We start from the raw sequence: 24258 nt of genomic DNA, 5'->3' as shown, positions 1-24258 counted from the left end.
TTTAAATTATGTTTGGACACTGATTAACATTAAAATCCACTGTGTTTTCTTCAGACACATCAGGAACAAACAAACATGATGGTAACTATAAAGAGTTGATTTTAAGTTGATTTTAAAAAGTGCCACAATGTGGATACTCCATGAAGCTAATTTGTTCATTCATTAAACAAATACTTTTTTGAGCACATACCATCTTCTAGTTACTGTCCTGGGCTTTGAGAATGCAGTTACAAATAGATTCACAAAAGTCAGTCTCTTCAATTTTACTAGTGTAATGAGAAAGACAAGAAAAAGTTAAAGAAAATACATAACATAATCTCAGATGATAAATTATATGAAGAAAATAAAGCAAGAAAATAGATTTAAGAGAAACACCTGGGCTGGGAAAGGGGCAGGTGAAGGACTTAGCTATGAAGGACTTAGCTAAAGTCATTTGGAAAGGCAAAAGAATTGAACGAATGCAGTTTCTGATGCCAATTTAACATTATTCAAGCACACTTTTTTTGTAACTCTTCAACTTTGAATTAGAAGTATTTTAGCTTACTGGGCTTGAAATAAGTGCCTCCAAAAAAAAAAAAAAATCTCACTGCTGGCACACCTGGGATGGATGTAGCTTAAAAGTATTTGAAACATATGTGGGGGATGTTAGAAAAGAGCTCCAGCAAATAGGAAATAGCCTTCCAAAAGCAGCAGTGGTAATGCAAGGGAACATCTGGATGCCACGTGCAATACCTTACTGAGTCCAGCCTGACCTCTGAACAAGTCACCTGAGTCATTGACAAAGAAAAAGCATGATGATGACAAACACCCACTGGCAAGTACAGCTATAAACAGTAGGAAAAAATCAGATTGTGGTGTAATATAGGACACTAAGATTATAATTTATTGACATTAGCACTGTTTATGCAATATAATTTCAAATAAAGACATTAGAAGAACTTTAGTCCTCATCAAAGGATTAACACACCAAGGATTAAAACAGCATCTTAAGAAAATTGTGAAAGGAGTTTAGGCTATCATATATTTTAAAAATAAAAGGATCCTAAAGCTACTAAATCACTGAATATCCATCTCCTGCGACCTAACCACCTCAGTGCCCAAGAGCTTGACAAAATCTTTTCTAAAAATCTATGTATACATAACATAAAATAAAGAAAAATCTTGCAAACCACTTTAATCTTGATATTCTTAAATTAGGCCATTTAAGAATTTAAGAAGTGAACTTGACCATTCTATCAGAAGACTCAGAGATCAAATTTTTGTTTATGCTACTGAACACACTGAATGAACAGATTTAGTAACAACAACCATGATCAACCTTGAAATTAAACAGCACACAAAATGGTTAAGATGATAAGTTATATGTTATATATATTTTACCATAAATTAAAAATAAAAAAGTATAGCCAATGTGCCCTATGCTTTGAAAGATGCTATAAAAATGCAGGAAAGCTAAATATGTAATGTATACACACAAGTTTTAAGAGATTTTGACTAAAATTTAAATAGGCCATTTTCAAAAAAGCATTTTAATAATTTAAACTTTTATTTTGTCATTTAATATATTTCAAAAACTTATATAGATTTCAGAGAACTTTCATAATTCTTTGAAAAGATGTACACGCATACAAAATATAATTTAAAATACAATTAAGTCAACTCAGTTATTTTCAATGAATCCAAATTAAATAATGTCTAAAGAATTAAATTAATTTAAATTAAATAATTTTTAAAGATTCTGGAGCCATAGTTTTGCTTTTTACTTTCAGTTTTCTAACAAAAATCAGTTTGGAGATGGCAACACGTTCCAATGGGAAAGCAAACCTAAAAAGTGTATGTTTCATGAAAAATACTCTTGAGATGGTTCCACATGGTTGAACTTTAAAATATATGTATTATATAGGAATTGTTTAGAGGAACTTTACATTTGTTTTTCAAAAATATCTGGGTAGTGGCTTATTTTGCTTTTGTGGACTAAGGTAATTATCACAAAACAGCAAACTGGATCATTCTAAATGAAAATTAAACCAAAACATGTAATTGTGAAAGCACCACCCAGTCATTTTTCCAATTTTACCATTCCAATACCTTCAAACTTATGGAGCATCTAATAAATTAGAAGTACACCACAGAGAAAGGTGAAATGCCACACTGACAAATGAGAGCAGCTCAAATTCATTCTTGGCACCTTTCTGTGAATTGAAATACTTTTTTTTTTTTCCCTGCAGCAAAAAGAGCCATGAAACCCCACTGACCTTACTGAACCCCACCTTGTTACTCTTGGAATGCTCCCATTAATCAAATCCTGAAAAAGCTCACTTGATTTAAAGAAGTTAAACCCAAGGACACCATCTTTGAAAGACGAAAAAAACATGAACTTGACATTTACTCCTTGAATATTTACAGAGATACTCGTAAAAGCTTAAAAAGTTTACAATTGTAAGGAAGTAGGCAATAAAATGTAAAAATTATATTAGAGGGCCTTTGCTTTTCAAAATAGTTTGCCACCTGAATCAAAACAGACTGTCTTTTTTAAAAAATGCATTATCAATAAAGGATGCACCCTTTCTCTTAAGAATCTTACAGTTACAGTATCCCTTCCTCACTTCTGAGGAGACACCAAATCAAGTAAGTGGAGATTCACTGAGAAGAAGGAAAGAAAAGGAGAGGTATGTATGCGCTCACTAACTTTCCAGTGTGAAATAATAAAGAGCCAGATTGGCTGAAAGTGAAACAACGAATTTTACTAATGCAAAAAAAAAAAGAAAAAAGAATATGAGACCAAAAAACAAGAAATAATAAATAATATAAAACTATAATTAGTTGGGATGAGAAAGAAAAACATTCCCTACTCAGGATGCTCTGGCTTCAGGCAACCAGGTGTATATAAAGGACCCCCAATACACATGATTTGTCTGAAGAAAGCAAGATGCTTTCAGGAGGTCCTTGATGTGAGTGCTGGCAGATGCAAAGGAAACTTTCACAACAGAAAGATCTGAACAGTACAGACACTGGCAAAGTTTTAAAGGTTGTGACCAAAAAACCAATTTCTTTCATGAGTATTTCACACTGCTGTGGTAAGACACAATTTAAGGTAAGAGAGGAGTATCCTTAGTTATTGATTTGATTTTGTTGCTAGGAAGTCAGACTTTGATGAGAAAAATCACTAATCTTTCACCCGGCAGTTTTCTGTTTTTAGGAATTTCTACCAGAAGTTTTATTTAATCTAGTATTTACAAGCATAGTTTATGAACACTGATCGTGGAGTGACTAAGTAGTTAAACCTTAGGTGCCTGCACACAGAGGAGTTTCCTGTAAATGGTGCCAGCAAGGAAGAATCATGAGTATGTAACTTTGAGCAGCAAGAAACTCAGAAAATTATTCTCTTTTCCCTAAAACTAAAGAAAATATAAAACTTTCTTCAATCTGAAGCACAGTGCAGTTACAGAAAAACAACAGAGAGTTGCTCTTAGGGGGAAAAATGTTAATAATGGTAGGAGAAAGCACATATTAGAGGAAATCAAATCTCCTTTAGTTTTTCTAAACTAAAGGAAAATGTTGGCATTCTAAATTTAATAGAGGTAGGCTATTAATGATATTATTTAATAATTTACCACTAGATAAATCTCTTGAAATACAGATGATGAAAACTGTTGTCTAGGCCACCTCCTTTTTTGAGGATCCCAGCATATCAAAAAAATGAAGAACTAATAAAAATACATGCTATATAATTGACAGTATATTTTAAATGATCCATCTTATCAGAGTCTCTGTGACTATATTATTAATTCATTTGGTGATTGTTCATAACACTATATTCCAAGACAAATGTCACTTCCTCACTCTGTGCCCTTATTCCAATCTATGACAAACCTTGACATAAGCACTATAATTCCTGCATTAAAATATTAGGGCCTAATATTTTTAAATATCAATATTTTTTAAAAATAGATAAAAATAATACTACTAATGAAAGCCAAAATTAATGTCTCTCTCTTAAGTTGTTAATATATGCTTGTCACTAACCTAATTTTCATGTGTTGTTTCCCAGCCTGGGGGATATTTTTGTAAACATGCACACACACTAGTTAACTCTGCTTGGTTTCATCATGTTGTCTAGCTGTGTTTTCTTGTATCTCGTTCAGTCTCTTTAGGATTAACACTCGAAATTCCCTGTCATTCATTTCAAGGGCTTCTTGTTCTATAGGATAGAGGTCGCTGATCTGGGGCAGTCTGGCGCGCTTCACTCCGCCTCTGTGGAGTCCTTTGCTGGCTTTCCTGGCCTTTGATGACTGGGCTGATCGCTCGTTCCCGCAGCCGGGCTTGAGCGCTCTCAGGAGTCCTCCTCTGTGTCGGCCCCAAAGCCTCGAACCTGCTGCCACTTGTTTGTCGATGTAGGATAGTTATTGAAAGAATTATTCGCCTTTTGTTGCTCTTGGAAATGCAAACAATACTCTGGTATCACAGCAAACCGGCTCACAGGATCGCGCTGTCTCCTGGCAGGCCGCTCAGACCCGTCGCCATCTTTCCTTGGAAACCGGCTGATCAGTTTCAAACAGGAAATTTACCAACAAAGTCCGTTGGGGCGCCTGGGTCTGGAGGACCCCGATGTTCGGGTGAGGAGGAGCCACCGCCGCCGCCGCTGCTGCCGCCGCCGGGTCATAAAGGTAAATTTTAATAAAAATAAGAAAATTTTAATAAAATACTTCTTGGGGAAACCCTGAAGATTTTAAAGTGTGATGCTGAGGAAATCATTTATTTCTATGCAGATTCTATACTCAATGATTTTCTTAGATTAGCTACAGGTAAAAGAATATTTGATTTGGCCTAATGTTAGTAATAAACCACTTAGAAAATAAATATAGCAAAATAAATTCCCTCTCTATTCTTATAAGTGTGAAAAATATAACTAAATTTTCATTTGTGTTTATAATTAATTAGTTAACATCTATTTTTGTTCATACATAATTGTCATTATTGTCTTATAATTACTTATAATTATTTATAGCTATTTTTCTACTGTTGAACAAATATTCTAAAGGGAATGGATTAATTCTTTATTTCTAAGCTGATTACAGGTATTTACCAAAAAAATTAAATATTTCCTAAGACAGTGATTTATTACTTCATTCAAATAATAGTGTGCAAGCAAGCCTAGAACAGAAGGGCCAACACAGCCGGTATCTATTAACACCGAAAGATGGTTGGAACTGTAGGCAAGTAATTAACCTTCTGGCCCAGAGCTTTAAAAACCTAAAAGCAGTTCCTAGAATTTCTTTCATAATTTATGAACAACTGACGGAATTCATGTCACAGTCCATGGATTCTCTTGCTGAATTAACCCCAGTTCTAACTGACCCTAAGAGGCTATAAACCAACAGAAGAATGTGCTCTACTATTTCAGCTGACCCACACAGTGCCATCTCTGTCCTCCTAGCATAAGAAAACCAGATGATAAATTACAGAGCTGCTCACTAGGCATGGACCTTAACATCCACATTCACTGACGATGACAGCAACACACAACATGCACCTTCACTCACCCAAACCAGACCTGTTTGACAGCAAACCCTCATCTATATTCTATAGATGATCTATAATCTGCTGCTAAAGTTTATGAAAAGATAAGCATGACGACACTGGGAATAAAGGGTCAAACTGTGTATCAAAGAATATGAATACCTGTAATTAAAAACAGATAGAAATACAAAAACACAACACATCAGCAACATCAGAAGCAACAACTCATTATCACATGCTTACACTGTGCTAGGCACTATGTAAAGTTCTTTAAATATACCTTCATTTGTTCCTCAAAACAACAATATGCAGTTGGGACTATTATTATCCCTGTTTTTCAGAGGAGGAAACTAAGCATTGAAGAGATTAAGCACCTTATTAAAGCTCATACATGGAAGAAATAAATAAAGTGAAGTTTGAAGCCTGTAATCTGACTCTAGGATCCATACTCTGGATATGAACCAGGTATTAACTAATAAGGTATTAAACTACGGATAGTTGATTTTGCAGTGAGAAAACTCCAGATCTGGAGTTAAGTTCTCAGTTAGACCATATGTAACAAACTACAGACCCTCAAGTTTCCCAGTTGATATTATTTCCTCAATTGGTTGACATATCAACAAGAAAATATCATCAAACATTATGAAAGAAACGTATGTGTGTAATTCTATGTTAATGTATTGTATGTGTTCAAGAGTAACATTAAGGGTTAGGGGGTATGTTAAAGAATAAGAAATAAAAACACCAGGAATGTGATTGGAAAAAGTTTAAGCCTTGGTTTAGTTCTAGACGAACCATATACAAGTTGTGTGATCTTAAGCAAATCATTGCACTTTTCTGGGCATAAGAGTCTTGAACCAGATAATTTCTTTTTTTTTTTTTTTTCCTTTTTGTCTTTTTTCGTGACCGGCAATGGATCGCAACCCTCAGTGTCGCGCCCGTACTGGACCGGGACCGGCAACGGGATCGCAACCCTCGGTGTTGCGCCCGCACCTCGCTCAGCCAGTGAGCGGCCGGTCTGTATGTGGGATCCGAACCCTCGGCGGGAGCGCCGCCATGCTCCCAAGCGGCGCACTGTAGCAGTGCGCCACCGGGCCGGCCCCCGAACCAGATAATTTCTGAAATTTCTTTCTATTCTAAAAGTCAATCATATCAAATTTTTAATACCTATGAAAGCAAATGCATTGTGCACACTTGCCATGTCCTCATTCCAGTCACCAAATTATGAAGAATGAGTGGACTTTAGAAAGTGGAGACACAATGTGTAAGGTTGAGTATGCTAATTATCCTAATTTGAGCATCACATATTGTCACAGCTATTGATAATCAATACTGTATTCCACAGATATATACAATCAATTATGTTTCAATAAAAATAGTTGATCATGAAATATTTCAAACAAAATAAAGAATGTGGATACAAGGTTTATGAAAAATAACATTTTCAAAGTTAATGAAAAAACTGCAAAAATCCTCAACAAATTAGCAAACAGAATACAACAGCACATCAAAAAGATTATACACTGTGGTCAAGTAGGATTCATCTTAGGGATACAAGGATGGTTCAGCACACACATCAATAAATGTGATATACCACATCAACAAAAATAAAAGACAAAACCATATAATTATCTCAATAGATGCAAGAAAAAGCATTTGACAAAATTCAGCACCACTCAATGATAAAGACCCTAAAATACTAGATATATAAGGAAAGTATCTCAACACAATAAAAGCCATTTATGACAAATCCACTGCCAACATCATCCTGAATGGGGAAAAACTGAAAGCTTTTCCTTTAAGAACAAGAACAAGACAAGGATGCCCACTCTCACCATTCCAATTAAACACAGTATTGGAAGTATTAACCAGAGCAATCAGACAAGAGAAAGAAATAAAGAGCATCCAAGCTGGAAAAGACAAAGTCAAATTTGTCACTGCCTACAGATGACATGACCCTATATATAGAAAAACCCATAACTTCTATGAAAAAAACTCTTAGAACTCATAAACAAGTTGCAGCATACAAAATCAATATGCAAAAATAAGCAGCATTCTCATACACCAACAACAAAGTAGAAAAAGAAATCGAGAAAGCAAGCCCATTTATAATAGCTTCCTAAAAAATAAATTACCTAGCAATACATTTAACAGAAGAGGTGAAAGATCTCTAAAATGAGAACTACAAAACACTGCTGAAAGAAATTAAAGAGGACACCAAAAGATGGAAAGACATTCCATGTTCACAGACTGGAAGAATTAATGCTGTGAAAATGTCCATACTACCCAAAGCAATCTACAGATTTAATGCAATTCTCATCAAAATACCAATGACATTTTTCACAGAAATAGAAAAAAAAAAAAAAAAAAAGGAATCCTAACATTCATATGGAACAACAAAAGACCCCAAATGGACAAAGCAATCCTGAATGAAAGAAATAAAACCGGAGGCATTACACTACCTGACTTCAAACTATACTACAAAGCTATAGTAACCAAAAGAGCATGGTATTGGAATAAAAATAGATACATGGACCAAGGGGACATAATAGAGAACCCAGAAATTAACCCAGGAACTTACAGCCAACTGTTCTTTAACAAAGGCATCAAGAACATACAATGAGGAAAGGACTGCCTCTTCAGTAAATGGTGCTGGGAAAACTGGATATCCATATGTAGAAGAATGAAACTAGACCCATACCTCTCACCATATGCCAAAATCAACTCAAAATGGATTAAAGACTTAAATATAAGACCTGAAACTATAAAACTCCTAGAAGAAAACATAAAGGAAACACTTCAGGATATAGGACTGGGCAAAGACTTTATGAATAAGACCCCAAAAGCAAAAGCAACGAAAGAAAAAAACAAATGGGATTATATTAAAATAAAAGTTTTCTGTACAGCAAGGGAAACAACAACAAAGTGAAAAGGCAACATACAGAATGGGAGAAAATATTTACAAACTATACATCCAACAAGGGATTAATATCCAAAATACACAAGGAACTCAAACAACTTCACAGTAAAAAGCCCCACAAACAATTGAATTAAAAAATGGGCAAATAAGCTGAATAGACACTCTTCAAAGAAAGACATACAAATGGCCAACATGTACATCAAAAATGCTCAACATCACTAATCATCAGGGAACTGCAAATCAAAATCACACTGAGATATCATCTCACCCCAGTTAGACGGCTATTATCAAAAAGACAGAAAATAACAAATGCTGGTGAGGATGTGGAGAAATGGGAACTCTTCTGCACTGTTGGTGGGACTATAAATTAGTGCAGCTATTATGGAAAACAGCATGGAGGTTTCCCAAACAACTACAGATTGAACAACCATATGATCCAGCAATCCCACTTCTGGGTATATACCCAAAGGAATAAAAATCATCATGTTAAAGTGATATCTGCACTCCCATGTTCACAGTAACTCTATTTACAAAAGCCAAAATATGGAACCAACCTAAATGTCCATCGACGGATGACCAAATAAGGAAAATGTGGTATATATAAACAATGCAATACTACTCAACCATAAAAAAGAATGAAAATCTGCCATTTGCAACAACATGTATGAACTTGGAGAAGATAAATTAAGTCAAATAAGCGAGGCACAGAAAGAGAAATAATACATGTCCTCACTCATAAGTGAGAGCTAGGAAAGAAAGAGAGAGAGAAAGAAAGACCACAAAATACATTACGCTTTCAGAATTAGAAAACAGACCTATGGTTACTAGAGGTAGGAGACAGAGAGGGGGATTAGGGAGAAATTGGGTAAGCAACACAAAGAATAATTACGATTTGTAATGATGAACATGCTAATAATATTGATTCAGTCATCACATATTGTACACAAATACTGATAGTTAACTCTATAAATATGTAAAATCAATTATGTTTCAATTAAAAAATTACAAGTTAAAAAAAAAATAAATAAATCTTTAAAAAAACCAAAGTTTTTTCAGACCTCACCCCAGCACTGCAGAATGGTGGGAATAGAAACAGGGGACAGAGAGGGAGGACACAGAGAAGAAAGAGGGTGAAGTAAGGAGTCAATTGATTGGTTATTTAAGGTAGTCAAGGATAAAATAAATCATAATATGAAGGACTTGAAGGGTTTAAAATAATTTTTTAAATATTATTAACAAAAAATAAAAACAGAGGTATAAATACAAAGATTCCTCCCAGAACTAACAGGAAGCAATATAATAGCTAATTTATCACTGTCTTGTAAGAATGACCATTAGTCATGAGACAATAAAAAAATACTGGTTCTTAGAGAATTAATATGTATGAAGGAAAGTTCTTTTATGCTGCACAAAACAATACTATCATTATGTAAGATAGGAAATGCTGAAAGATACTAGTTGGCAAACTGTTAGGAAGTGATAATTCCTCTTCATAAAACTGAGTGTTATTTGAGCTTATAAAAAAAAAAGTGATTTCCTAAAGTATCCATGGACAGTTTGAATAATATAAAGACAAAATGAAATTAATTTCTTCAACATATTGGGAAAAAGATTAAAAGACTATTAACTCCATAAAAATCTCATTACATTGCAGTATATTCAAAGGTCCAACTATTAATTAATAATCATTTGCTAGAAATAAAAATAAAGGAATCTGGTAAAGCTAAATTTAATCATCATTTTCTCTGTAGGTTACTGTCCACTATAAAGATGACTCAGGAGCAAATGAATATGCAAACACTTAAGGAGGATGCTGGCCTAATGTGGCAGGGGTAGGGGCTAGGTCAGGTAACACAGCCTGGAGAAAGTAACACTTAACTGGAGACTGGAGGAGAGCAACAGAGGTCCAGTAAGTGAGCCTGGAATGCAAACGATGACGGGGATTGGTAGTTGATGAGTCTCCTGAGAAAGGCAGCAGATAGTCATTTTGCACAAGGCAAGCGGAAGCCACTGAAAGGTTAACAGCATGCCTGTGTGAGCCTTATCAATTCTTTACAACTTCTTTTATAAAGAATACATATACTTTCCAAAGTATTTCAAAGATGTGGGAAAAATCCATAAGAACAGCCAATTTCATGGAATTCCTTTATCAAGGAGATGAACCTGGCATCCTTAAGAAGGGTTAAGCATGAAGTAATGGCATCCAGCGTCTTTAGAAGAATCTGAGCTCTCTCTGAGCAGTACAACTATAATGCAACAAAAAACAAAAACAAAGACAAAATAACAAAAAGACTGTTTATATTTAAAAAATATGTCTTCCTGTTGAAAGAACCCAGCTCTGAGGGAGATATAAACAATTCCCAAGCTAGAAGCTGGATGTTCAGGAAATAGTTCTCAGCTGCACTGAGGTGGCATCTGCATATGCTCAGTTCTCACTGGAATAAAACACCCCCACTTATTTTTAATTATGAAAATTTCAAACATGAGGAAATACTGAAATAACAGTACCATGAATACCATATATCCTCGCATAGGTTAAATATTTGTTAACATTGCACCATATTCGCTTTCTCATTCTCGTTTCTTTTTTTCAACATATATTTTTATATGCATGTCTTTTTCCTTGCGCATTTGAGAATGAGATGCAGAGACATTTCACACCTAAATATTTTAGCATGAATCTTCCAATAATAACAGTTACCTGCATAACCATAAGGTTAATGCACTTCAAATATTTATTATACAAGAAAATTATTATTATAGAAAAATTAGAAAACAGAAAATCATGAAGGAAATTAAAACTATCCATATTTACAATACATATAAATAATCATAGTTAATATTTTAGTATATAACCTTTCAGACATTAATATACAAGTGTTTTATTCTTACAAAAATACAGTATTCTGTTTTAGTAACTTATCTTTCTCATTTCTTTCCAGGTTCATCAATTACATGTATACTATCATTTTACTGTAAACATAATATTCCAGTTTATGGATATGTCATAATTTATTTAACCAGTCTCCTCAATGTTGGGTACATAGGCTCTGTTTCCAATTTTTTGCTATTATAAACAGTTCTATTATAAGCCAGTCACGGAAAGAGAAATACATTTCCTTGTTCATAAGTGGGGGCTAAGAAAAAAAGAAAGAACAAACACAGTAATATGTTGAACTTTCAAAAGCAGAGAACAGAACTGTGGTTACTAGAGCAGGGAAAAAGGGAAGGGGCTTAGGGAAAAACTGATTAATGGACACAAAGAATGAGTATGTTTTATAATGATGAATATGCTAACTATCCTGATTTAATCATCACATATCAAACACAAATACTGATAATCAACTATGTACCCCACAAATATATATAATCAATTATGTTTAAATAAATTTTTTAAAGGATAATATTGTTTTATATAAAACCAATTTTATTGCCTATAAACTCTTTTTGGACTTAGAAATCAAGCATACTTTAGACTTACACCTAACAAAGAAGGTAGTAGAAATTTACAAATTTTGACAAGGTAAAGTAAATTTGTGAAAGGTTATTTTGGACATCACTATAATTTAATTTCAAGATAGAAATTCATGGGGGCACATAGTTCAGAATTCAAAATAACACCAAAAATGATTTTTTTCAACTGAGTTCTCCTTTAAACACTTATTAAAAAGAAGCCTTAGTTAATAAAGAACATAGCCAAAATCGAAAATGCGTTTTTCTAAAGTTAATACAGTAAGAAAATTTCATGATTATTATTATGCCAAAACACCATGATATTAAATAAATTCCTTATCCGCAGTCAACCAAGATTATGTTTACAAAACTAAGTTATGAAAATTTCAGCATGTTTGACAATTTAAGATCTTGATAAAGTTCAAAGAAAGAAAATGAAAAGATACTGAACATGAAAATTCTCAGTATGTTCTGTAAGAAAGAAAACCTAAGAAGAAAAAGAAAATAATATAAGAAATTATATCATTCAAAACTATGCTATCTACCCTAAAGGAATCATTTTGCAGTATATCCCACATATTGAAACAACACAGTGTGCCCCACAAATATGTACAAGTAAATGTTAAAATAAAAAATAAATAAATTTTTAGACAGACATTACATCATTCAGTAAAGCCTTGCCACTCATTGTTAATGGACACAATTCATTTGATATTGGAAAACCAGTCTTAACAAGTGGCAATATTACAGATTAATTTTACAGATTATACTTACAACAATTAACTGATCAATTATGAACCAGCACTAAGCATTTTACAGACATGATTTCATTTATTCTTTACAAAGAAACTAAGAGGCAAAATGGGGCTTAGAGAAGTTAAGTAATTTACTCAAAAATACACAACCAATAAGTGTTGGGGGCCAGGATTTGAACTCCAGTCAGTTGACTCCAAAGCCCCTGCTCTTTCCATCATGCAAGGCTAAATCCCAGTCGTGGAGGATAGAGTAGGTAACACACCTGAAACCTGCTTCTGCTAAGCAGGGCAACTCTCTAGATGGGGAAAGTTATTTAATCTCATTATTACTCAGAGTCCTCTAAACCCTGACTAAATGATTTCCAATATTAGTAAATATCTTACTGATAGGATAATCTTTTAGTAAAGTTCTATCTTTGGCTATCTGTAGGCAGATTTTGGAGTTAAGTTCTGTAGTATACCTATAGAGATGGCCAAATATGGAAAGCCATAACATTTTTCTATTTACAACAATAAACAATATTATCAGATCACAGCAAACAGTGCCTATACAAAAGGAAGAGCAAGAGTTGGCAAATTTCCTATTCATTAGCTTGCTTTTTAAAATCCAGATTCCAGCAAAAGCAATGACGGTAGATATAAACATGTTTCATCAGCAGCAGTGACAAAACCACGAGAATTTATTACCAAGGAAGCCAGAGCAACAGCTGGAAGCAATGAAAGGGCCCCAGTTAAACGGAATGGCCTGTCAGCTGGGTCCTCATTTGCATAAATCAACACATTCTCTGCCTCTTCCACCTCACTTGCTCCCAGACACACACACACACACACACACACACACACACACACACACACACACACACAATTGCTTTTTCTTAGGTTTTATCATCAGTTAGAGCTTCCATCCAGGGAATCAGTTCCCAAAATATGACCTGTGTGCTACTGGGGATCCCCAAGCTCTTTTGCAGGGTCTACAAGGTCAAAACTACCTTCATAATACCACCATTACATCATTTGCCTTTTCCACCATGTTGACATTTACACTATTGGTACAAAAGTAATGGTGGGTAAAACTGCTGGTGTCTCGGTATGTATCAAGGCAGTGGCCTCAAATTGTAATGCCAGGCACTGTATTCTTCACAGCCACAAATTCACAGTAGAAACAAATACCAGCTTCACTTGAGAACATCCTTGATGAAGTAAAAATTATTGATTTTATTAAATCCTAACCCTTGAGTACTATCTGTTTAATATTCTTTGTGATAAAATGGGAATTAAGCTGAAAGCACTTGTAATGCATACAAATGTATGAAAGTTGTCTCAAGGAAAGGCACTTGTGTGACAGGGTTGTGAGCTGAACTGGACACTTTTTTCATGAAACACCATTTTTACATAAAACAAAATGATTGATAAACTATGATTACTAAAAATTGGGTATCTGGTGAACTTTTTTATTTTGACCGGTGAGGGGCTCGCAACCCTCTGCACGGTGTTGTCTGCACCACGCTCAGCCAGTGAGCACACTGGCCATCCCCATGTAGGATCCGAACCCGTGGCCTCGGCACCACCAGTGCTGCACTCTCCCGAGTGAGCCATGGGGCCGGCCCGAACTTTTGTTTTTTTTGAAAATAAAAGAAGTGAGCCTGTCATTTAAAAAAAGAAAGAAATGATAGTATTTATTACCAAGTACAAGAATTACAGCAGTCAAGCAAAATTAAGAATTTTGGAAGACCCGTATCTACTACCATGTGCTTGAAAACTTCTGAACAGACTATCTAGTGAGATCAGCGATGATAGTAAAAAAATGTGGAAGGCTGGCATAAACCAGTGAGCCAATATTTTCCAAATTACCTATGCATCATGTTACAGAATCATGCTTGGCTAAAGATCACTCAAAGTGCAACAAAGTCCAGTTGATTTTAATACAAGAGAGTAGGAAAAGTTAAATGAGATAATTTTAGGTTCCACACAACAGCAAGCCTTTGAAAAAAACTATCACTTTTTGAGATTAAGTATAGTAACAAATAACATCCAAAATTATTTGATGAATACTATTAAAATACTCTCCCCTTTTAACTACAAATCTGTTTGAGGCCAGATTTTCTTCGAATTCTGCAACCAAAAGAACATATTGCAGTCGGATGAATGAAAAAACAGATATGAGAATCCAGCTGTCTTCTCTTAAACCAGACATTAAAGATTTTCAGAAATGTAAAACAGTGTCTCCCTTCTCACTAAATGATTTCTGATTTGGAAAATGCAGTTATTTTCTATAAAAATATGTTATGTTAACATGTAACCAGTTTATTATTATTTTAAACAAGTTAACATGAATATTTTATCTGAATATGGTAAATAGCTTTAATTTTAAAAATGTCAAACAGCTATAGTTGTAACCCATATAAACAAAAGCTTTCCGGGGTCCTCCATTATTTTTAAGAGTGGTATGGAGTGATGAGGCCACAGTGTGAGCACTGCTGATCCAGGCAGCCCTGTTCTACAGAGGCTGCATCTGCTGTCCTCTCCTGAGCACCCCCACCCCATCTATACTCACAGTCCTTGCCACTTCACTGTGTCCTCCCTACATAATATATAACTAAATACTTCCCGAGAATAGGTCATGACTCTTACCTGTGCTGTGCTATTGTACAAACACAAACTGCTAAACCTACTGTTGGGGAGGAGCTGAATGAAATCATATGAATTCATAAGGAAAAATAATAAAGGGAAAAAAATTAATTTACAGAACTCATTTTAAGAACAGCTCTGCTATCACAGCAGTGAAATAACTGCATAAGCTCATGTGATCACTGAGCCAGGTTGTAGCTTTGGGAGGATTAATCAATGCATGTTATTTGGGGGATGCAAAGCAAACAAAAGAGAAGCAAAAGCACCATTTGTCCATGCAGGAAAAGAAATGTGTGCCAGGACTGTTGTGGAGGCCCATGTGCCAGCCACCCTGCCAGGTCTCTGCAGTCACTGGCACTGTTTGGCATCCACCACTTCCAACACAACCCCAGCCACGCTGCCAAGCAGGTGTCATTGAGGGCATAGGCTTGACATCAAAATAACCCAAAGAAGAATTGTAAAATGTGAAAAGTGAAATGAGTCTGATTTAAAACAGGAAAATCTAGTTATAAGTAAATAACTAAATGAACAATTAGAGTTATGCAACTGTATGTGTGGACACGCACAAACACATATACCACCCCTCTCTATGTATAGATAGATAGATAGATAGATAGATAGATAGACAGATAGATACATTGATCCATCCGTCAAAATGTACTCATATGAGTTAGTTCACTGTACCTCAGCACTGCTGTCTGAACTTAGATAGCCAGCTCTCTTGATTACATTTCTGATCTGGCCACAAGATAGATAGATAGATAGGATAGATAGATAGATAGATAGATAGATAGATAGATAGATAGATAGATAGATAGACAGATAGATACATTGATCCATCCGTCAAAATGTACTCATATGAGTTAGTTCACTGTACCTCAGCACTGCTGTCTGAACTTAGATAGCCAGCTCTCTTGATTACATTTCTGATCTGGCCACATTTAATCGATTATAATCTGTACAATATTTGGCACAGATTCATGCATATAATAAATAACCAAATAATATATAAAATTATTTGGGTTTTATAATATTCTTTAGATTATATGTAATATAGAACATAATACAAGACAATAACAAAAACACGGCACTTGTTTAACATTTTTATCAAGAGAATTCTTGTAGCTCAATAAAAAAATCCTCATTATTATAACTTTGCAGAGGATAATAATAATTAAAATTTCAGGAGCAATTACTAGTTTAAGTGCTTTATGCTTCTCCACTGCCCATCCTTCCTATGAGCAAAATAAAATGTAGGCACCCAGGATTCTCAAGGATGGAATTATTTTGAATAATAAAGTGTTCTACTTGACTGGGCTCATCTTTTCTATGTTGGAACCTATGTTTTAATGCATTCTGAACAATATAAATCTCTGCCTTTTAAAAACACACTATGCTGAACATAATTCAATTACATCATTGAGGTCTCAGGGCATTATTATAACTTATTACTCTGATATGCAGATACAGTATACTGTCCCTATTCTCTACTTGCCCTCCTCCCATATGCAAATTATATGCACGAGCCCTCACATACAGACATGAAATCTGCTAGGCAAACTGTATATTGTATTTTCAGTGTGCTACAAAGACATTTTCCGAGAATTACTGTTACAGAATGGAAAGCTATTGATCTCACTCTTGCCCTTACCCCACCCCAACTCCACACAGCCCCAAATTCCTATAAGAGAGGGATGCTGAATGACATCAAAGACTATGCCACTAGACTGCAGGGGCTGGCCCCAGACTTGAGAACTCTCTCTGTTCTTTCATCATCCATTGCTTGCTTCTTCTGCAGTCAGCACAAAGTGCTAGCAGTCACTGGCACTATTTTAGGTAGACCTGCCCTCAACATGGCTGTTTCCTGCTCTTTTCCTTTTGTTTCTCTCTACTTTCCTTTTGTTCTTTCTGCTTCTGCAATATAATATTGGACTTTTCCTGAAAGCCTCGCTTTCTCTAAATGACTTCTAAGCAAGAAGACCTCCCTTTCCTTTAGCGTACCCATTATTCATAGCCATCACATATAATGCTTGATCTGTTCTTGGTTATGTGTTTTATTAAAAAGCACTTAAGTGGCTATTCTAAGGCAACCAATACTAAGTTGACCGTATGTCTTTTAGCTTTAGCCAGAAAATTCCCAAAATAGGAAATTATGCCCCATTGTTGCCCCTTCCTCCACCTATGTCTGTCACAGTATTGATTCCTCAGCCTACTTTAACATCTCTCCATTCAAAACACAGTTACTATGCTAGCCACTGCACTAAGTGCTGGGGATACAATGGTAAAGAAAGCTAAATACCATAGCCTTCCTTCTAACAGAAAGCTTCAGCTATATAATCCAATTACATAGTTTACCATAAAAATATAGTGCAACTACTAAAAACGAATTTAGACTAACGTAAAATCATCTGGCTATCAAAATTAGAGGATTCTTTCAGGTCTTTTCAAGTATTTATCTACATGATAGATAAAATCCAGACAAGGTCCTTTCAATTTAGTTGTTCATTCACCCTTCCATACGGCACAGATCTCTTTCACTGGAGAAACTGCACAGGAAGTAGTAAGAAAAAAAGGGGACCCTTTAAGAAGCAATCCATGGCATAACAGATACTACGGTTGTAGTACCCTCGGACCCAATAAAATCCTACAGCATTCAAGCAACATTCCAAGGACTTTTTAAACTTAAAAAGGCCACATTTGATATGAGTTACAGGAGGGATTGTAAAAGGAGGCCCTTAGCCTTCTACAAAAAGTGAAACTGTCATTCCCTATTCCATCCACTAGAATTGTATGTAAGGTAAATCACACTTGTATCTCTACCAATCATTAAAAAAAAAGTTTCTCTTTAGTTATTTTACTTAGTTTGGGAAAACATGCATATTCAAAATTCTTTTAGAGTAAGGAACAAGATCTTCAAATACTTTAAGGGAGAGAAAACAGCCAAGATTAATTCTTAACCTGGGAGGTATTTTGTAATATTACCATATTCCTTGTCTTGGAAGAATGAGATTTCTCTAAGTTGTTTTCATCACCAGTTATATTCTCCATACCTGTGTGGCTCCGGATATGAACTCTCAGTGTCCCACTGCTGGCAAATTTCTGACCACAATATGGGCAGACCTTCTCCTTTTCTCCTGTATGCGTCTAAATGGAAAAGAATAAAAAGGGTTGAAGATAAATATAAAGAATTAGGTAAAGATGATTAAGTGTCTCTGACAATAATAAGTCCTTATTTTCCAGGATTATATTTCATTAAAATGATTTAATATCACAAAGAGATTTTAAACAATTTCTCATGGATATTCCCACTGGTTCAAAAAAACCCTTTGAATAGTACATTAGTGTTAATTTCAAAACAATTCTGCAGTTTACTTTTTAAGCCTTTATGGAGCCCCAATCTAAAAATGATTAAGTTATACAGAACCAGTATATGCTAGCAAAACCACATAATCAAAATGAGGCTACAGCTGCCCTTGACTGCTGCCAAATACTTCCTTAGAAGCATTTTTCGAATTCTCTGTGTGTATTTAACTCTTGAGAACAGAATTAATCTCAATAAAGTCATCTGTTACTTGCGTTATACTTGTCTGGACTGATTTTACTGCAAAGCAAAAAGGAATATAAATCTAATTTGACCTTTTAAATCAGCAGGTATTAATTGAACAGTCAATTTGAGAGAGTGTTTCTGCCCTTAACAAATCTTTAATCTAGGCATACAACAATCACACAAGGAAAGGTGAATGAGCATCATCACATGAGGGTTTCAATAAATGTTGAAGGGTTTAAAGAAAAAAGGGTGACCCCTCCAAAAAGAGGAGTTAGATGGAGCATTTTAAACTAGCCTACAATCTATCTCATCAGGAGACCAGTTTTTCTACCAACATCAAAACAGACTGTTCCAATAAATGAGTCCAAACTATTTTTTAAGCCCCTGTGTTTCTCCAACTTAAAAGAAGGGGGAAAAAGGGAAGAGGACGCAATTCCTTTAGGTATCGGCACATTCTTTATGAGATGCTTTTAATTTTTTAATAACCTAAAAATTAATAAAAGCATAAAGTGAATCATCTGGGTTACCATCACAAATTAGCTCCCAGGGCCTGTGTTTGCATTTAATCTTATGCAAATAGCTAGCAAATATTATTATTTGAATTGCCATGGACTAATGAAAAAAAGAAGGAAAGGTTTTTTTAAAATGACACTTTCTCAGAAGGGAAAACCTGACTGGGACAGAGAAAAAGAAGTGTGGCAATTACTTCATCACCTGACAACCTCAAAGAACCACCAACATGGCAAAATATATTCATCTTCCATATTAAATTGTTAACTTTAATATATAATTGGTTTCAGAGCCTTTTTGGTATTTAATTTGCAAAGTTGCATATTTGTGTTATAACGTGTATTTGGATATGTACTATCCTACTTGTAATTTTTAAAAGAGCTATAAACTAAATACCTTAGTCAATATCCATGTCATTCAGAATATTTTTCCCTTCAAAGCATTTATATTATACTCAAGTCTGAGAAACACAGTCTATTCAACTGCCGTGCTAGCCAACGACACTGCCTACAACAGGTGTCTCCTTGATTGTGCATCTGGCAGGCACTTAACTTTCCATTTTCACGACCAGCTTTCATATAAAAGAATATACATCATTATACCTCAGTAAGAGCCTCCACTCCCCTGATCCACATTATGGTTCAATTTAAAGCAAAAGGTGTAACATTTTAACATATAGCAAACCTATCTTCTTCTCATTCCCTGACAGAAGGGACAAAATATTGCAATTCATTGCTAATTAGTGTAAGGTTGTTGAGAAATTGTATGTATCTATTATTACAACACTGAATTATTGCAAGCAGGTAACTAATAATTTATTTGTAATATCTTCATAAAATCCATAGTATGTCTTTTGCTGCGACATAAGTATTTCATTGTTCACATACATGAGCTAAGGTACTTATCAGTAGTAGACATTTCAAACTAAAAGATATTAAGGCTATATTAATGAAAATAAAACATTCTTTTCATTTAATTCAAAAATATATCTTCTAAGTGGGCCGGCCCGGTGGCACACTGTGCTAGTGCGCTGCTTGGGAAGCACGGTGGCGCTCCTGCCGAGGGTTCGGATCCCACATACAGACCAGTTCCTGCTCACTGGCTGAGCGAGGCACAGGGGCAACGCTGAGGGTTGCGATCCCGTTGCCGGTCCTGGTCCGGTACGGGGGCGACACTGAGGGTTGCAATCCGTTGCCGGACACGGAAAAAAAAAATATATATATATATATCTTCTTAGGTACAGAATTTGGTTAGCCAGTTTTAAAAGACATTGAAGGTATAATACTAAACTACCTTAAATATAGATAAAGGAGCATGGAAACAGCTCACTATAAGAACAATATTGGATATATGTATGAGACAAAAATGAACATTGCACTGCAAAATATACTGTGACAATCTGTTACTACAGACAAACAGCAAGATCTCTCTTGAAAACTCACTATACTTTCCCCTCATTTACAGAAAAACAACAAAAAATCTGCTAAATTCATGCAAAAATGTAATTCAACCTAAGAAAATTGAAAGACTATTATATTCAGAGACTTTTAAAAGGCATTAAATATCATTATTACTGAGCACTAAAGATGCAGGAAAGAAAAAAGTTCTAAATTCAGTCCTTTGAAACAGCTGGATTAAGGATAGGTACTAACATAAAGGTCATACTGAGGCATGACTCAGTTCTTCACATTCATTCAGTAGTACACAACAACTGACAGAAAATTAGTATACTTCACAGTCATTTCTAAAGTCAACATTAAAACCTTGAACTGCATTTGCTACAATATGAATTTTGCTATTACAAAAACATACTTAAAAATGCATTTAATTCAACAAATAAAAAACAAACTTTGTTTCAAGTAGCTATCCAATTAGCATAACACAAAAAAAGATCTCCAAATCAACAGATGTAAGAACATCATTTTATTTGAGGTGAGCAAATACCTATCAAGTCCCTGTTCTGTAGCAGGAGCTTCCCCATACCAATGCAAAGATGAAGGACCATTGCAATCCTAGAAGGGTGCAGTCTAATAACTTGCCAAAAAACATCTGAATTAGCTTTGAAAAATAAACCTAAGACACTACTGGCTCTCTCTGCTCTCTCTCTGCTTCTACCATCCTGCAAAGTGAGACTCCTGGGTCACTGTTATCACCACCAGACGGAACTTGGACTTCCCAGCCTCAGAAATTTTCGGCAGTATGCACGGAGCAGGGAGACATCCAGCAGGGGAGGCAGAAGCTCAGCAGTGACCACACACGCTGCAGTGCCACCGCAGGACCCAGCAGCCCGGCTGAGTGCATGCTGGAAAGGCCCAAGACCCAAGGCAACCACACACACAAGGCACTAGTGGCCAACTTAGCAGACATGAGGTAGCCACACCAAACTGGCAACACCAGCAACATCCTAGCCAGACAATAGTGTCAAACATATGGACTGTGAAACCCACTGCCACAATGAATAAACATCAAAGGAAAGATACCAGAAATATGAAAAAATCAAGAAAGTACACCACCAAAGGGTAATAACTCTCAAGCTCTAGATCCTATAGAACAAGGAGCCCTTGAAATGTCTGACAAGGAATTTTGAGTGATAATTCTAAGGAAACCGAACGAGATACAAGAAAACTCAGCTAGACAACATGATGAAATGAGGAAAAGTATACAGGACCTGAAAGAAGAAATGTACAAGGAAATCAATACCCTGAAAAAGAATGTAGCAGAGCTTGCCAAGCTGAAAAATTGATTCAACGAAATAAAAAACACAACAGAGAGTTTAACCAGCAGGATTGCAGAAGTAGAAGAGAGAACTTCTGACCTTGAATATGGGCTGTTTGAAATAACACAGGCAGACCAAAAAAAAAAAAAAAGAAAGAAAAAAGAAAAAAGAATTAAAAGCATTGAAGAAAATCTGAGAGAGCTGCCAGACAACATTAAGTACTCAAACATCCAAGTCATGGGTATTCCAGAAAGGGGAGAAAAAGGAGATTGCATTGAAAACATATTCAACAAAATAGTGGCAGAAAACTTCCTGGGTATAGGAAAAGACACAGATCTTCAGATTCAGGAACCTCAAAGATCCCCAAATGTATTCAACCCAAAAAGGTCTTCTCCAAGACATGTTATAATCAAACTGAAAAACTCAAAGACAAAGAGAGAATCTTAAAAGCTGCAAGAGAGAAGCATCAAATCACCTATAAGAGAGCCCCAATCAGACTAACATCAGACTTTTCATCACAAACCCTAAAAGCCAGAAAGGAATGGGATGATATATTCAAAATACTAAAAGACAGAGATTGCCAGCCAAGAATACTCTACCCTGCAAGGCTATCTTTCCGAAATGAAGGGGAAATAGTATATTTCTCAGACAAACAAAAACTGCGGGAGTTCACTACCACATGACCACCCTTACAAGAAATTCTCAAGGGAGTACAGGGTACCTGAAAAATAACTACCACTGCCATAAAAACTCAAGAAAAATCAAAACCCACTAGTAAAATAAAAATGCTAACAATGAAGAGAAAAAAAGAAAAGTTTATCTACAACCCAAGAAACCAACAAATACAGAATACAAACAGTAAATCAGAAAGAAAAGAGCAAAAGACACTCAAGACATCCAAAAGTCAATAAAAAGCTAGGAGTAAATCAACACTTTTCAATAACAACTCTTAATGTAAAAGGATTAAATTCCCCAATCAAAAGACACAGACTGACTGACTGAATTAAAAAGGAGGACCCAACTATATGCTGCCTTCAAGAGACCCACCTCAACTATAATGACTCACATACACTAAAAGTGAAAGGATGGAAAAAGATTTACCATGCAAACAGAAAAGAAAAACGAGTTGGAGTAGCTATTCTTATATCTGATAAAATAGACTTTAAACTAAAAATCATAAAAAGAGATAATGAGGTCCACTACATAGTGATAAAAGGATTGATCCATCAAGAAGACATAACAATCATATATATATATATATGCACCCAATGTTGGAGCAGCCAGATTTATAAAACAAACTCTGTTAGACCTAAAGAAGGAGATGGGGGGGGGTACCATAATAGCAGGGGACCTGAACACCCCACTGTCAATATTGGACAGATCATCTAGGCAAAGAATCAGCAGAGAAACACAATATCTAAACAACATACTAGACCAATTGGACTTGACAGATATCTACAGAACACTCCATCCAACAACATCAGAACATTCATTCTTCTCATCAGCACATGGATCATTCTCCAGGATAGATCACATATTAGGTCACAAATCAAGTCTCAACAAATTGAAAAAAATTGGAATTATGCCATGTATTTCTCAGACCACAATGGGGTAAAATTAGAAATCAATAACAAATGAAATTCTGGAAACTATACAAACACATGGAAATTAAAAAGCATTCTACTTAATGACATATGGGTCCAAGAAGAAATCGAACAGGAAATCAAAAAACTTACTGAAACTAACAAAAATAATGATACATCATACCAAAACCAGTGGGATACTGCAAAAGCAGTACTAAGGGGGAAACTTATTGCATTAAGTGCTTACTTCAGAAAAATGGAAAGATGGCAAGGGAACAACCTAGCACTTCACCTTAAACAACTAGAGAAACCACAACAATCCAAACCCAAAGTTAGAAGTCGGAAAGAAATCATTAAGATCAGAGCAGAACTTAATGTAATTGAAACCCAAAAAACAATACAAAAGATCAAGGAATCAAACAGTTGGTTTTTTGAAAAGATAAATAAAATTGACGAACCATTAGCATGGCTAACTAAAAAAAGAAGAGAGAAGATCCAAATAACACAAATTAAAAATGAAAAGGGTGATATTAAAATGATACATCTGAAATACAAGGAATCATTCGAGACTACTATAAACAACTATAAGCCAACAAATTTGAAAATCTGGAGGAAATGGATAAATT

General features: G+C 35.2%; 1 protein-coding gene across 2 annotated transcripts in view; it reads right to left on the bottom strand.

Annotated features, from left to right (window-relative positions):
* PRDM5 (PR domain containing 5) overlaps positions 1-24258 on the bottom strand; it is a 227010-nt gene that overhangs the window by 65245 nt on the left and 137507 nt on the right. For both annotated transcript variants that reach the window (XM_008579302.1, XM_008579303.1), the window contains one exon: positions 18327-18420. In XM_008579302.1, the coding sequence (XP_008577524.1) occupies positions 18327-18420 (94 nt within the window). The remainder of the gene's footprint in view (positions 1-18326; positions 18421-24258) is intronic.

Source organism: Galeopterus variegatus, unplaced genomic scaffold (assembly GCF_000696425.1).
Source record: "Galeopterus variegatus unplaced genomic scaffold, G_variegatus-3.0.2 Scaffold1852, whole genome shotgun sequence".
In the NCBI taxonomy this organism is placed as follows: Eukaryota; Metazoa; Chordata; class Mammalia; order Dermoptera; family Cynocephalidae; genus Galeopterus; species Galeopterus variegatus.
Note: the sequence above shows the minus strand (reverse complement) of the source record. Positions and strands in the feature narration are given on the sequence as shown.